We start from the raw sequence: 13937 nt of genomic DNA, 5'->3' as shown, positions 1-13937 counted from the left end.
GGGGGGATTAGTGTTTTACGGCGCTCGCAACTGCATAAGGTCATATGAGCGCTCGGGGAGCATTAAATTTAAACATTTTCAGTTGGTTGGAAATTTTGAATTTTGCCAGGGTGGGGGCCAAAGCCTACTATTATCGATTTTAGACTACCAAGGGATCTTTAACGTGCGCAACCTGCACACGGGACTTCCGAAATTTTTTGCTCTTGACCAAGAAAGCTTGGTGATAATCTTCCCTACCAGGAGATCAGGGGTGAGGCTGAAAGACAACAGTAAGAAGGAGCCAAAGATAAGCAGTAGAAAGGCTGCAGGAAGAGTCAGGAGCCCAGGGGAGGGGGCAAAGGAGGTGAGGGGGTGGGAGCAGAAAGTGGAGACGAAAGCAGACGATAAAACATTACCAGAGAACAGGAAAGGTTTTGAAAGAAGACAATTTTTAGAGAAGAAAATATTTTTTTCGTCACTGCTCGGATTCGAACCCTGGACCTTTGAATGAGAGGAGAACACCGAGAGCCTCCGAGTATTGTTTATGATTTACCCGGTACATGTTATCGATCCAGAAACAGCTGGGCTCTCGCCTTTCTTCCCAATGCCGTATGTAGTATAATGTAGTGATGATAGATAACTGCATGTTTGCTGCAGTGGGTATGATGTTCCATAGAGTGTGTTGTCAATGTTAATGTTAATGTTGGGTCTCAGAGGGGGGAAGCGTGGCTTACGAGGTGGTAATGGGTGCCCGGCTATAGACAACGAAAGATCTTGTCAGTGTTTGTTGAGCGCGTGCAATCCGCAGCTTGCGCTGCATGGTTCCTGGGAAGCAAAAAATGCTTCCGAGTTTTCTAGGGTCTGTTGGGATATCAATACATGTAGTTGTAGTAAGTAGTCGTAAAGAACATAATATTAGAGCATGCTGTAGAGCGTGGACGCGCTATAAAAGTGCAATGTTTTTACTTAATATTACCCTGCCAGAGTCTAGGGGTAGTCAACTTGATTCTACTACCTTTATTTCCTGCTTCATAGCTAGGGCCCTTTGCCTTCAAATGCACTTTCAGTTTTTGTTTGGGGCTAATTTTGAATTTTTCACGGGTGGTGACACCCATGAAAATTTTTTAGGGCCACCAAGGGATCTCAAGAGCAACTCGCGACCTCAGTGCTTTCTTGTCCTATCTCCATTTTTAATAACAGTGAAAACAGTTCATAATACATGTAATCATAACAAAGAGTGAGCTTGGCTTAAGAAGAAATCACACTTTCAATGTTTTAAAAAATGGAGATATGCCCAGAAAGCACCGAAGTCCCCAACTATGTACAAAGGTCCTCTGACCGAGATTTTTTGCCCTTGTCTGAGAAGGTGATGCGTTCGATCTCCAAAGCTATCCTAAAATCAAGGGTGCGGCTGAAAGTGAAAGACAACAGTAGAAAGAATCAGGAGTAATCGAGAGAGGATAAAGAGGAGACAAAAGATGGGGCGAGAGTGGAGAGAAAGGTTTCAGTCTTGAGTTTTTTCACAGCACTTGCAACACAATACGGTCATATAAATGGCGAAGATTAGAGGTGTCATAAGACAGTAACAAACACAAAAAAGAGGAGAGATCTAATGATGAAAGATGTTAGATAGGAAAGAGAGGAGCAAACCACACCAGAGCACCTGCCAATCACTTTTGAGTTGAGAGGAAAGCAGATGACAGGTCTGGTATGGATAGAGAGAAGGAAAGGAGGATAAAAAAAAAAATTCTAGAGAAGAAATGTATAAATTAGTCTCTGGCAGGTTTCGATCCAGTGATCTTTTGACTGGGAGTGAGGCAAGCACCATGCCTCTTCTTAGGCCATGAGAGCCCCTAGTGAGACATTAATATATAGAGTAATAAATAACAAAGGTATGAACAAGCACAAACCAAGCAAAACAAAATACACCACTGTTTTAAAGTTAAAGAGCCATTTTTAATGTCCATGGCAGTGTTCAATTTTCAGTTTCATTATCACTTATCACTTGCCCAATTCAAGTTTTTGTAGCATAACACACGAAACGTTCCATTGAATTCAATTTCCCAAAACCAGCTCACAGTGAAAGGATACTAAATCTAAAGAATTTCACACCTGCACTGATATAAAAAAACAAAATAATTTTCTTGAGTCTCACAAAGAAAAAGGTGCAGTATTTATACTAATTTGCAATGATCTAAGCCAAAGAAATACAGTTGTATAAAAGTGTACAAATGACTTAAATACAAAGGCAATCACATGAAGCTAGGACTTTCCTGCATATCATTCGCCTGTGAACATTTCTCAATTTTGGTTTCTCTGAATTCACTTTTGCTTTCGCTTCTTTTCTAAAATCATAATGGCATGACAATACTCAGTTTCCTAGTAATCTTTTTCAACTGGTGGTTTTTATTTTTTTAGTTGATGGAGAATGCATCAGCAAAGTAACAATGAGTTATCAAAGTGGGTACAAGTCTGCTATTCACAAAAACTTGAGTACCACTCAATGAAAATGAAAAAAAAAAAAACCACAGCAGAGCTGCAGTTCCAGCAGCTCGCAGGAACACAGCAAAGCAGCAATGTAAAAAATAAAAAAGCATTCATTTCATGAGCAGGTTTGATGCAAACCAGATGCGTGATGGAAAAAATGCATGTGCGCCAGCAAAATTATTCTCATGAAAATAACCATTTCATCGACTTGTGATGTCAAAGAATTGTATGGAAACGACACTTGCATTGACCAATGATCTGTACTGACCATATATCTTTATTCACCGATATTTTCATGACATAAGGTGGTGAGCATAACATACAGACTTCAAAATGTGATGAAGACATGATCAAATTCTTCAACTAAGAAAAAAAACGAAAAAAAAACGAAAAAAAACTTATATACATATATTCAAAACAAAATTATTTATTGGCCACAATTGCTTCTTCTATTTTTGACTGATTAGCTCCAATCACTTCTTGGACCTGCAAAAATAAAAACAAGACAAAAAGTTAATTGTTTGTGAGAGAAGAGAGGCAAAAAGTGGAGACTGACCTACATTTTATTTTTGGACATGTAGATCTATTTCTGACACAAATCACTTCCCAATGAAACAGATATTTGGGTTTTTGGCAAAACACCTTTCATGTTCATTTGATGAAGACACATTTCCACATGTGAATTTTACTGAAAAACCTTGTTTAAAGACATAAAACATGTAATTTTCAATTTTCATTGACTCTCAAGCTATTGAAGTTATCAAACTTTGGCGGACATTTTCTCATAATTTAACCACTGAAACCAGGGTACCCCACCTTCTTCAATCACAATTATCTCGACTTTTATTCAAGCCAGATGGATATTTTTTCATTGAAAGCAAGGCAAATGAATAAGCATTCAGATGATATCAACAACTTTACATGCCCAAAAATTGACGAGCGCCTGATTCCACAACGTCGTGACACATATAGATCAGATAAGCAACCAGGAATGGCAAATTTTGCCATCGTACAGCACAAAGCTAACATTCACACATTTTCATGACGTAGGTACAGAGTAAACCTGATATAACAGGGATAGTGGGACCAGATAAAAAGTCCTGTTACATCAGATCCCTGTTAAATCAGAAATGCAATGGAACTAAGCATTTGTGGATTAATCCCGCTGTATTTATTCATGGGTAATTTCCCTTGCTACAAGTACCCATGAACAGGGGTTTTGTGCCATGAGGCAGGCCTGTGCACAACGCATTACGCATGCGTCTCTCTCTCTCTCTCTCTCTTACTTTTTACACACTGTTAACAAGCCTTTGTCCTTGCTAAAACAGATTGGGCTCCGATGAGGCCCTGTTATTGCTGATAACTTTTAATAGAGACAAAAAAAGAGGAAAGATCAGGACGAAGATGTTTGATAGGAAAGAAGGAGCAAACCACACCAGAGCACCCGCCAACCACCCACAGAAAGGATGTGAAAGGAGAACATTTTAGAAAAGAAAATTTTCCATCACTATGCGGATTCGAACCCTCGAACCCCAGACCTATTGAATGAGAGGCGAACACCTTAACCTCTAGACCACAAGAGCCCCCTTTCGACATCTTACCTTTGAGCCATCTCTGAACAACTGGATGGTTGGCATAGCAGTGACATCACATTCTTCTGCTGTATCCTGGAGATTAAAAAAAAAAATATCACATATAGGGAAGCAATTATGAGTTATAATTTTAATTGGCCCATAACAGCACTTTCAACGCAAATAGATCGCAAAAATGCCCAAATTTGGAGGTGTAATTAAAGAATAACATCCTACAGTATAACATTGATAGGTTGAACACAGAAAACTCGAAACCATGCATCCGTCGAACTGTGCGTGCAGTTCCCTTTTTTTCTTTTTCTTTATCTTTGTAATATATCCCTCGAACTAGCGAGACCGGTCCTGACGAATTCGAGCTATCTGTGTTATACTGTACATAGAAAAGAAGGAGATATATGAACAACAGATGATTGATAGGAAAGAAGGAGCAAACCACATTAAGCACCTGCCAACCATCCACAATGGGAGACAAAAATCATTTAAAATTCAAATTAAATCGAGTAGTACAACATTCCTTACTCTTCTCCCAAAAAGTGATGGCGAGTTCAGGCACAAAGAAGCACTGTAGCTGACTTTTGTAATCAGTGAGACAGCATAATGATCATATTGTTTTTATTATCTTGCAGAGCATGAACTTGCTTTCGAACGGTCAAATTAATAACATGTCTCAACCAAGACATTTTGCCTGTTTGCATGATCCCTTGCCTAAACACCCACAGTATTGGGATCACTGATCAATTCCGTCTCAGTGTAAGCAAAACAGCCCACTGGAAAAGGATCTGCTGTAATTGAATATATATGTGATGAGCCATTGCCAAAACGTGGGGAAAAACACACACATCTCACATTCGTGTGCATAAAATGTGATGCATTAGTTTTTATTCCTCCAAAACTTTTACACATGTCAAATATAGGATGTAGAACCTGCATTAGCAGTTTCAGGCCCATGTCTGCTTTCCAATCTTGAGTTTGTAAATTTTGTGCCAAAAATGTTCCGTTTTTTTGTGATTCCTGGAGTGTAATTTTGAGCACACCAATGCAAACTTTTTGGATCACTTGTGCGTCAGTCGTGTCGTCACGGACTAGGTGTTTCAGAAAACACCATTATTTTTCAGTAGAATCACCGTAGCTGGTTAAATCTTTCTGCTTTTCGTCATTTATTCAATACTTCATCAAAAGCCGCGATGCGCGAAAGGAACATCGGGTTCCTAGATCTACGATTTCGGTCGGCTGTTTAACATTCGCCGTGATTGTCGTCACCTTGCGACGTGCCGGAAGTCCGAATTTCGCCCACTTTTGTTTTGAACGTGTCATCAGCAGTGCCCGGATATAATTGTTTTCTTGAGTGACTTCCCCTTACCCGCTTCCCCAGAACAACGGAAGCAATGGGGGAAACAGAAAAACGAAAGTAGTCATTGCCTTCAGCGTCCGGTCATGCACAAGAATCTTGCGTTGAATGTGACGTACTGGACTGTTTTGCGTGTTTTTAGGCTACTCTGTTGAATATTTTAGTGAAATTGCGGTGTTTACACTGGATTCCTGGAACAAGAGTATGATGTGTGAACAAACTTCGAGAGATGGATCATTTCTGTGGTTATAGATTTAGCTTTTGTGTTTAGTGATGATGTTTCGGGTGTCGTCATGCAGCCGTACAAGACTGACTGACGTACTAGAAATTACATTGTCCTCAGAGCAAACATTTTTTAAGTCATGTGTGCTCTCTTTACTCAAACAAATAAACAAACCTGTCCTTGTTTATCTGTCTAACCCAAAAATACACATTTGTTCTTTGTTGGTATGATATACCTTTTTCCAATACATTGTGTCATCATTGTTATGTACAAGTCATATTTGTCCTCATTGCTAACATCAGTAAGTTTTCAACATATATTTCATTCATGCAAGATTCATTTAGAAGCAAAATATGCCTTTATTGATCTGTGTATCTCTTATGCAAATTTGTTCTTTGTAGGCATGATTTTTACCTTTTCCCAGTATGTTTTGTCATCACTGTTATGTACGAGTACTGTTTGTCATAATTAGCAACATAATTGTGATCGTCCACTGTCTTTGATATGACCTGATATCTGTTTCAAAGCAAAAGAAACCTCTCCTGGGTTTTTTTTTAATTCTTAAAGTGCGCATTTCTCTCTAGAGGCATGACTTCTTTTCCTGTACATTGTGTCATCCTTGTCTGTTATGTACAAGTCATGTTTGTCATCACTGTTATTGTACAAGTCAGCTCCATTGATTTTGTGCTTTTGCCTCATATTAGTTTAAAAATTGTTTTACACATGTGTTTTTCTGGTACTGAGGCTTTGATAACTGTATTTGTACAGCCTTTCCTTTCACTATTGTGATGTGTTGTCAATGATAATGTTTAATGTGTATCCTTTCTTGTACATAACAATGATGACATGTTATGTGCACTGCGTCATTGTTACAAAGCTTGTCATTCATATTACCATTATGAATGGAGTTCATAGTGTACAAAGTCTTTGTTTATTAAACAAATGGAATTTAAAGTCCATAATTTGCCTTGCTGCTTATCTGTTTTTGGCATCACTGTTACATACAAGAAATACAGTAATTGCCAAACCAATAGACCCATATCTCCAAAACCCTACATCTCTTTGCTCTGATACTCTAGGAATATGAGCACTAAATGTCAATCTGTGACTGACAGAAAAGAGAGCCAAATTGGTAAGAAAATTTTTTTTGCACCACTGAGTCTCAAGAGAGTCTCACGTTTTGGCAATTGCTCATATAAAAAATAATATAATAAGCTGAAGGTGCAATGATACTGGTAGTTTCCCTTGATAATGGTTATAACAGCACTCCCTTATAACAGAGAAAAACTGCCGGTCCCGTCTGTCTTGTTATATATATCCAAGTTTGACTATAAACAAACTCGAACAAAAAAAATTTTTAAAGTACAAATCTGACAAATAAATTACTTACAGCATTCTCATCTACATCTATTTTGACGATCACAACATCAGGGTATTTTTCGGACAGCTTCTGAAAAAGAACATTAACGAAAATGAGATTAATATTTTGAAACTCAATTTCACTACTATCTAAAATGGGCTAGTGCTGAACTTCCTACAAGTGACTGACAAACCTCTCTCATGTCATGGTCAACACAGATTAGATCCTAGTGGAGGCAGGCTGCTTACTGTCGAGGCTAACGTAGTGTTTTTTAGATTGACACGGGGATAAAAATTTTTTAGAAAACTGTATAAAGTGCAATCTATGGCAAAGACAGTCTATTGCTTTAGTAACTAAAGTAACTTCCAACCTTATCTTGTTTAATTGTAAAATCATACTAGTAACAAGCTGAAATAAAACTGTGCAGCTTCAATACCACAACAAAAAGAGAGAGATAGAGATAGAGATAGAGATAGATAGAGAGAGAGAGAGAGAGAGAGAGAGAGAGAGAGAGAGAGAGAGAGAGATGGAGAAGAAAGAAAGAAGGAAAAAGGGCAAAACACAGAAAATGTTAACTGTGAGAAACAGATATGCATTGTTATCTTCTTGTGGATTTGGAATGTAAGACAAAGAGTTCAAGGTATTTCCATAGCAGGTTTAATGTGAAATAAACGTCACAGAAGAGCAGGAAAAATGCTGAAGTGAACTTCCTTTTTCCCCGTTTACTGAGTGACTGAGTGAGATGAACTGTCTGTTCGCAACAGCGGCCATATGGGAAACAATCAGACATGGAAGACTACCATACAAACAAAAACCAAAAAAAATTAAAAATCATAACTATAGACAATAATGTCCTTAGTTTCAACAAAAATCTACTGTGCAAGTCAAATCATCAGTCCAGTTGAGTCATTATCCTAGCATGTAAAAATCGGGAAAATGTTAGTGTAGATTTTTTTTTAAGAGCATTTGAGCAAAGAATGAAGTTAAAACAATGATCACCAATGTCTGTCCCATGGCCCTCTGTGACAATCCCAAATCCATTTTTCATTTTTTCATTGGGTAACAATGAAACACAAGCTTCCAACATACCTCCAAAAAGGGAGCGATGACTTTGCATGGGCCACACCATGTTGCAAAGAAGTCGATAACAACCAACTTTTTCTCGGAGGAGATCAGGTTGTCAAACTCTTCCTGTAGAAGAAAAAAACAAAACAATGCTATATGAACAACCAAAGAAAAACCATCTACATTATAACACAGATAGTTCGAATTCATCGGGACCTGCCTCAGTAGTCTGAAGGATCCATAGTACGAGGGATATCTTACAAAGATGAAGAAAAAAGAAAACTGGACCGCAGGCACAATTTGACAGCTGCCTGATTTCGCGTCTTCTGTGTTCGACATATCCGTGTTATACTGTATTCTGTTTAGAAACTGAAATTTTCGCCTGGACCAACCTGATTTGTTAACCCATTGAGCCTTGACCTCCTGAGGCTACCGTGCCCCTCTGACCCTCCTCCTGAGCTCATGAGCGATTCATGCCTTCATTCATATTATCATCAGAATCACTTTCCATACCAACTCAGAGTAGTCCTCGTCATTATCAGCATCTAAGTCAGAAAGACCTTCAAAATAATCAATAAGATCCTGTGTAGTAAACAGTTTCCTGCACGTTTTGTCCAAGGCCTGCCGGTGTGCTGATAGGGCCTCGCTCACTGGTGTACCGGTGGCTAGGCATATGGGCAGTTTTACACGCACCCAGTGTACCAGTGGCAAGGGCTCAAAGAGTAAACAAGTTCCAAATGTCACATTTTAATTACGCTGTTTATAACATCAGACTGTGTAGCCTTTATACAAAAAACAATTTTTCAAAACTCAAAAGCAATTTTTATTTCATAGCCAAGCAATTACTACTCCATCCATAAGTTTCAACTATCCATGAGATTAATATATACAGTGGAGTCCACTTATAACGAGTCCGGAAAAAACGAGAAGTCTGTTATAAAGACACTATTCTAAAACCCTGTTTTTTTTCTCTTCTTTACCTTTGTAAATAAAATACTGCTATAGCGCTATCAGACAAACATGCAGGTCGGTTATAGCAGAATATTGCTGCTGCTGTGCAGTGAACAGTGCATAGAGGTCATACATATTGTAAAACCTCGCCAGTTGAGAAACTTGGTGATCCAGTGAAACAAAGAATGGGAAAGCCCATGTGTGTCAACAATGAAGGCCGTAGCGACTGAGTAGGGAAGGTGTGGCATGTGCAGACAAGCAGAATGCGTCGCGTGATAGGCCAGTGTAAGCCTAGTTTAGATTAACAAGGCCTACCATGCCTCTCACTTCTCCGATGCGGGAATGGAGAGGTCACAGTGATTTAATGGTTGGAACAAATAAGTGACATGCGCAAGCTGACGAAATGCACCACAGGGTGTGGTGCGGTGGGGGGAAAACTCAGCGGGCGAGTTAGCCCAGAGCCCTTTCTTTCTGATCGCCAATGCCGAGCTGTCAGTCAACGTCACTAGATTTAGCGCTACAGAAACAAACCTGATTCGATTTTTGATCAAGTAAGACCTAGAGGTCATGTTGAAACCAAATCATCATCAAGGAAGATAGCAAAAAGGAATATAAACAAAACACCAAACTCATAGATTTGGTCTACTTTACAGTTTCCCTTGAATTTATTACTGGATCCATTATAGCGAGAATCCTGCTATAACGGACATTTTGCTCCAGTCCCCTCCCTCTCGTTATAACAGGATTCCACTGTATTCTACCATGCGTATCTATTGATTAATATCATAATAAACATGGCATGGAAGGGAAAGGCAACTTATATTCATTTCAAATTATATAGTTTGATGAAAACAATCATGACACTAGTTAGTAGGTCAGATCTTTTATAAGTACAACATGACGAATCCGCTGCATAACAAGAAAAGTGTTAGATTGGAACCCACAGGGTAAAAGATCATGGGGAAGACCTCATGGAACCTAGAGAAGAGTCACGGAAATGGATGTACAGAAAAGTGGGAAGACGTGGAGTGACATCAAGCGACTAGCCCAGGATAGGGAAAGGTGGAGAGTGTTTGTCCGTGGCCTGTATCCTGACCAAGGGTGAGAAAAGCAATGATGATGATGACGAATCCGCAGAATGTGAGGACCTTCCAGGTCAAATTTGGTGAAGCAAAGTAGAGATTATTTGAATTTGATACAAACAGTGTGCATTGGCCAACACCATTACCAGACCTGACCCTATCTAATCTTATATAATTAATAAAAGCATTTATCAGCAGTAGCCCATTCTCTCCCCACTGCGATCCCCACATTCACTTGAGTTCAAAAACTTAAGAAGTGAAGTCCTTTAAACATAAAAAGCACACTCAAATGATGGTTAACTAAAACTCAACTAACAATGAGAAGATTTATAAGGCATAATAAGGTATAATATTCGACAACACTCGAACGGAGAGATCAAAATAAATAAAAGATTAGAGACAAGTGTTGGCCCATAGATAGAATTGGTAAATTTTTTTTATCAGTTCCAGCCTGTTCCAGAGATGCAACTTTAATCTGTGACGAGCGACCACCCCAACAAACGCAATAAAGAATAGACCTATCACCTTGACCCAAACCCTCTATTCTTCTGTTTCATTGTGGTGCTTACAGAATTCCTCCCCAAAAAGTAAGGGCTCAATTCTACATTTCTACGTGCGTATTTTAGCTGCCGAACACACAACATGGGCCACCAAAACTGTCCTAATCCTAAGTCAATTTTTTTTGTAAACGTCAAACCTTATACTTATAAATAAGGCCGGCACTATTTCTCCGAACGTTCGGGAAAATAAAGCTGGGCACTATTTCTCCGAACACTCTGAAATCACACCCTTTCCCGCATATTTCGGATAATAAAAATAAAATATAGATCTATAATTATATTATAGGCCTACCAAAGATTGTTCGTATACAATATGGTTCAATCGGTCCAAAAAATGTCCGTATTTATATAAAGAAATGCTACAGTTCCAAACAGTTTTTCGCTACAGATATGACGTGTGGCCTATGATGGGTGCTGCTCTTAAACTTAATGTGTTGCGTTCACTCGTGAGCTGTCTAGATCTAGATCTATGGAGGGTTATTGATAACGACACATAGAGCTAGCATCTGCGTTTGTCGAGGCCGCGACCAATCAATCGTGGCTCGATCTTTTGGTCCCCGAAAAAGTCCAAAAAAAAGAAAAGAAAATGAAACTCTTTACTTTTGAAAGAAAGTTCACTTAGCTTCACTTCGTCTCTTTCTCACTTGTTGTCACCACGTTGATTTGTTGAATACGTTACAGTTACATACGATTTGTATTGCTGTTCCTCTTTTATTTTTCGTTCATTTTTCCCTCTTTGTGGTGTTATATTTTGTTGGTGTGTATTTTTTTTCCCTTGTTATTGTTCTGATGTGTTGTTTTTCTATTAATTTTTTGTTGTTGGGGAAAAGGGGGGGGGGGGGGGTTGTATAGTGTAACGTCATTTAATTTGATGTTCCTACAAAAGGTATTGTGTAACGTCATTTAATTTGATGTTCCTACCTTCATTAGATTCTAAATATATATACCTGTATAGATTTAAATGTGCTATGTTAGAGCGTTCCACCAAAACCAAGTACATGTACTGACACTGGCAGGCCCCCTGTGTGTGGTTCCATAATTTCCATGCAATATCCTGTACTTTTTTTTAACAAATTACGCACATTTAGGGTTAAAACGGTCAATCTTCTTCGGACAGGTGGAAACACGCCCTTATTTGTTAATTGTTGTGGTTGTTTCTGGGCTGTTCTAGTTTTGATTTCATTCTGTTGTGAAACCTTTCTTTTTCACGTTTTTACACTCATCTAAAAATCTCTAGACTAGATCTAGCTCTTGAAAATTGAAATAGATCTAAACCCAAAAATTTGCTCCGTTTTTTTTTTTAAATGGACGATAACCGTCCACTCAATAGAAAAGAGGGTCAGATTTCTCCGTCTCTCGGGTGCCTCAGGCAGTACCCGCCTCGCTAAACCAGTGGGCACACGGCCGGAGGAGAAGCTGAGAACAGATACCACCTTTGATTTGCTCCTTCCCAGACCTCGCAGAATGACGGAATGAAAGTTGGCGCCGAACTCTCGCAAATAGGCAAACAATCACGACCAGAGCGGAAGCCGGAAACCGTTCGGAGAAATAAAGATCGGCACTATTTCTCCGAACGTTCGGAGAAATAGTCACTTCGTATAAATAATCACAAAATAACAAATTTTGAGAAAATGAAGGTCCAGATTTTTTTTTAAACACAAGGGGGCGTGCCCTACTGGACACCCCCCGAAATTCAGTTAGAGTCTAGATCATATAAATGCCAAGTTTAGCACAAGTAGACTATAAGAATAGCTTGCGATTTATGTAAAGTAAAAATTTGTGGAAAACAGATAAAAAATAAAAAAGAACATTTGCTAGATCTATCTAGATTCTAGATCTAAATCTAGATCTATACAGATCTAGAATCTATCTGAGGAAGTGAAAATAAAATAATACCCTCCTAATCTGCTGACTAAAATTAAGTAAGCCTTAGGGTTGGCCTACTAACCAAAACATCATGATCAGCTAGATCTAACTCAAGACTCTACAGTGGAAAGCCAGAATCTAGATATCTAGATATCTAGTATCTAGATTTAGATCTAGATCTAGATCTAGATGTAGCCTAGATCTAGATCTAGATGTAGCCTAGATCTAGATTTAGCCCAGGCCTAGCCTAGAGTCTATTCTAGAAAAGCAGAATCTTCCTTGGCGCCAGTTGGCGCGGAAACCGTCGCCCATGGGTGGGTGGTTGGCGGGGGCTGCTACTGCTATGCCATGGTGTGGTTTGCTCCTTTCCCTGACCTGTCTTTCGATCTGACATGTCGTCCCAATCTTTCCTCGTTCTGTTTGGATCTAGATCTAGATCTAGATTTAGATCCTTATGTGACCTGGTTATGTTGCAAAAGCTGTAAAACTTACTAAAAACTAAAAACTAAAACGTCGTCCGTCCCAGTCAGGGGCCGCGCCGGATCACTCGTGACGAAATCACGATTCCTTCTCTCGGTCTCAGTCAAATGACACTCGCCTCGTGAAAATTTGGCATTATCCTCTTCATACTTCATATTATTCATTTCAAAAGTTGTCAAACAAAAGAAAATGATTATGTTTAAACTTACCTTTGTTTCGATAACCCTCATCTTTGATTTGGTGGAGAAACTGGGCTTGATGAAGTCTTGTTCGCCTTTGTTCTTACTCTTGCAACCTGGTTTGTGCGGAGAGAATTGGGAAGGCGGCGGAAGAGAAGGGAGAGAGAGGGAGAAGGTGAAACTGCTGTGTCATGTCTGCTTGTCCCGTCCCCTGACCTTCGATACCTCTCACAAAATTCCGTAGAATAGTATCGATACCAACACCGTGACAGATCTCTAGCAATAGGCCTAGGCCTAGTCTAGCCCACAGAATTCTACACTAGTGTAGAATTCTGTGGTCTAGCCCAAATAAGTTAACAATAAAATAAAATTATAATGCACATGTTTATTATACATACGTACAGATTTACATTATACTTGTAATTTTCCTTACACACCTAGAACTGAGGAACCGAAACAACCGCTGTGACTGTGAAGGTCTCTGAGCCCTTTCACTTTCACTTTCACAGGTGTGACGTTGGCCTAGCCTAGCCTGAAATGGTCAGGCGAATATGAAACTTTCAGATGGTCAGGCGAATGAAACTTCTAGATCTAGCTGAGAGCTTTCAGTCAGTAAATTTCAGTTTTAGCCCAGGCCTAGTTCGACTTCAACTTGACAGATCATGTTTCCTCATTTACTTCTGGTAAAACGAGGGTTGCCTTCAAAAACGCATGCTCTCTCTCTCTCTCTCTCTCTCTCTCTCTCTCTCTCTCTCTCTCTCTCTC

The 13937-nt window shown here is 39.2% G+C and overlaps 1 protein-coding gene across 1 annotated transcript; it reads right to left on the bottom strand.

The window, feature by feature from the left end:
- Positions 1 to 1913: 1913 nt before the first annotated feature.
- LOC101850088 (thioredoxin-1) lies at positions 1914 to 13517 on the bottom strand. The gene is made up of 5 exons (XM_005100101.2): positions 13203 to 13517; positions 8079 to 8180; positions 7020 to 7079; positions 4068 to 4133; positions 1914 to 2952 (listed from the first exon to the last, which is right to left on the bottom strand). The coding sequence occupies exons 1-5, from the start codon at positions 13221 to 13223 to the stop codon at positions 2890 to 2892; spliced, it is 312 nt and encodes a 103-aa protein (XP_005100158.1). The 5' UTR covers positions 13224 to 13517; the 3' UTR covers positions 1914 to 2889.
- Positions 13518 to 13937: the final 420 nt, after the last annotated feature.

This window comes from Aplysia californica, unplaced genomic scaffold, assembly GCF_000002075.1.
Source record: "Aplysia californica isolate F4 #8 unplaced genomic scaffold, AplCal3.0 scaffold00235, whole genome shotgun sequence".
NCBI lineage: Eukaryota > Metazoa > Mollusca > Gastropoda > Aplysiida > Aplysiidae > Aplysia > Aplysia californica.
The sequence above is the reverse complement of the archived record's forward strand: the minus strand, read 5'-3'. Positions and strand labels throughout refer to the sequence as shown.

Coding starts and splice junctions, on each gene's coding strand:
- LOC101850088 (XM_005100101.2), bottom strand. CDS start 13,223: ATGAGGGTTATCGAAACAAAG. Junction 4,134..7,019: donor TAGATGTAGATGAGAATGCT/GTAAGTAATTTA, acceptor TTTAATCTCCAG/GATACAGCAGAAGAATGTGA. Junction 2,953..4,067: donor TGTTCAGAGATGGCTCAAAG/GTAAGATGTCGA, acceptor TTATTTTTGCAG/GTCCAAGAAGTGATTGGAGC.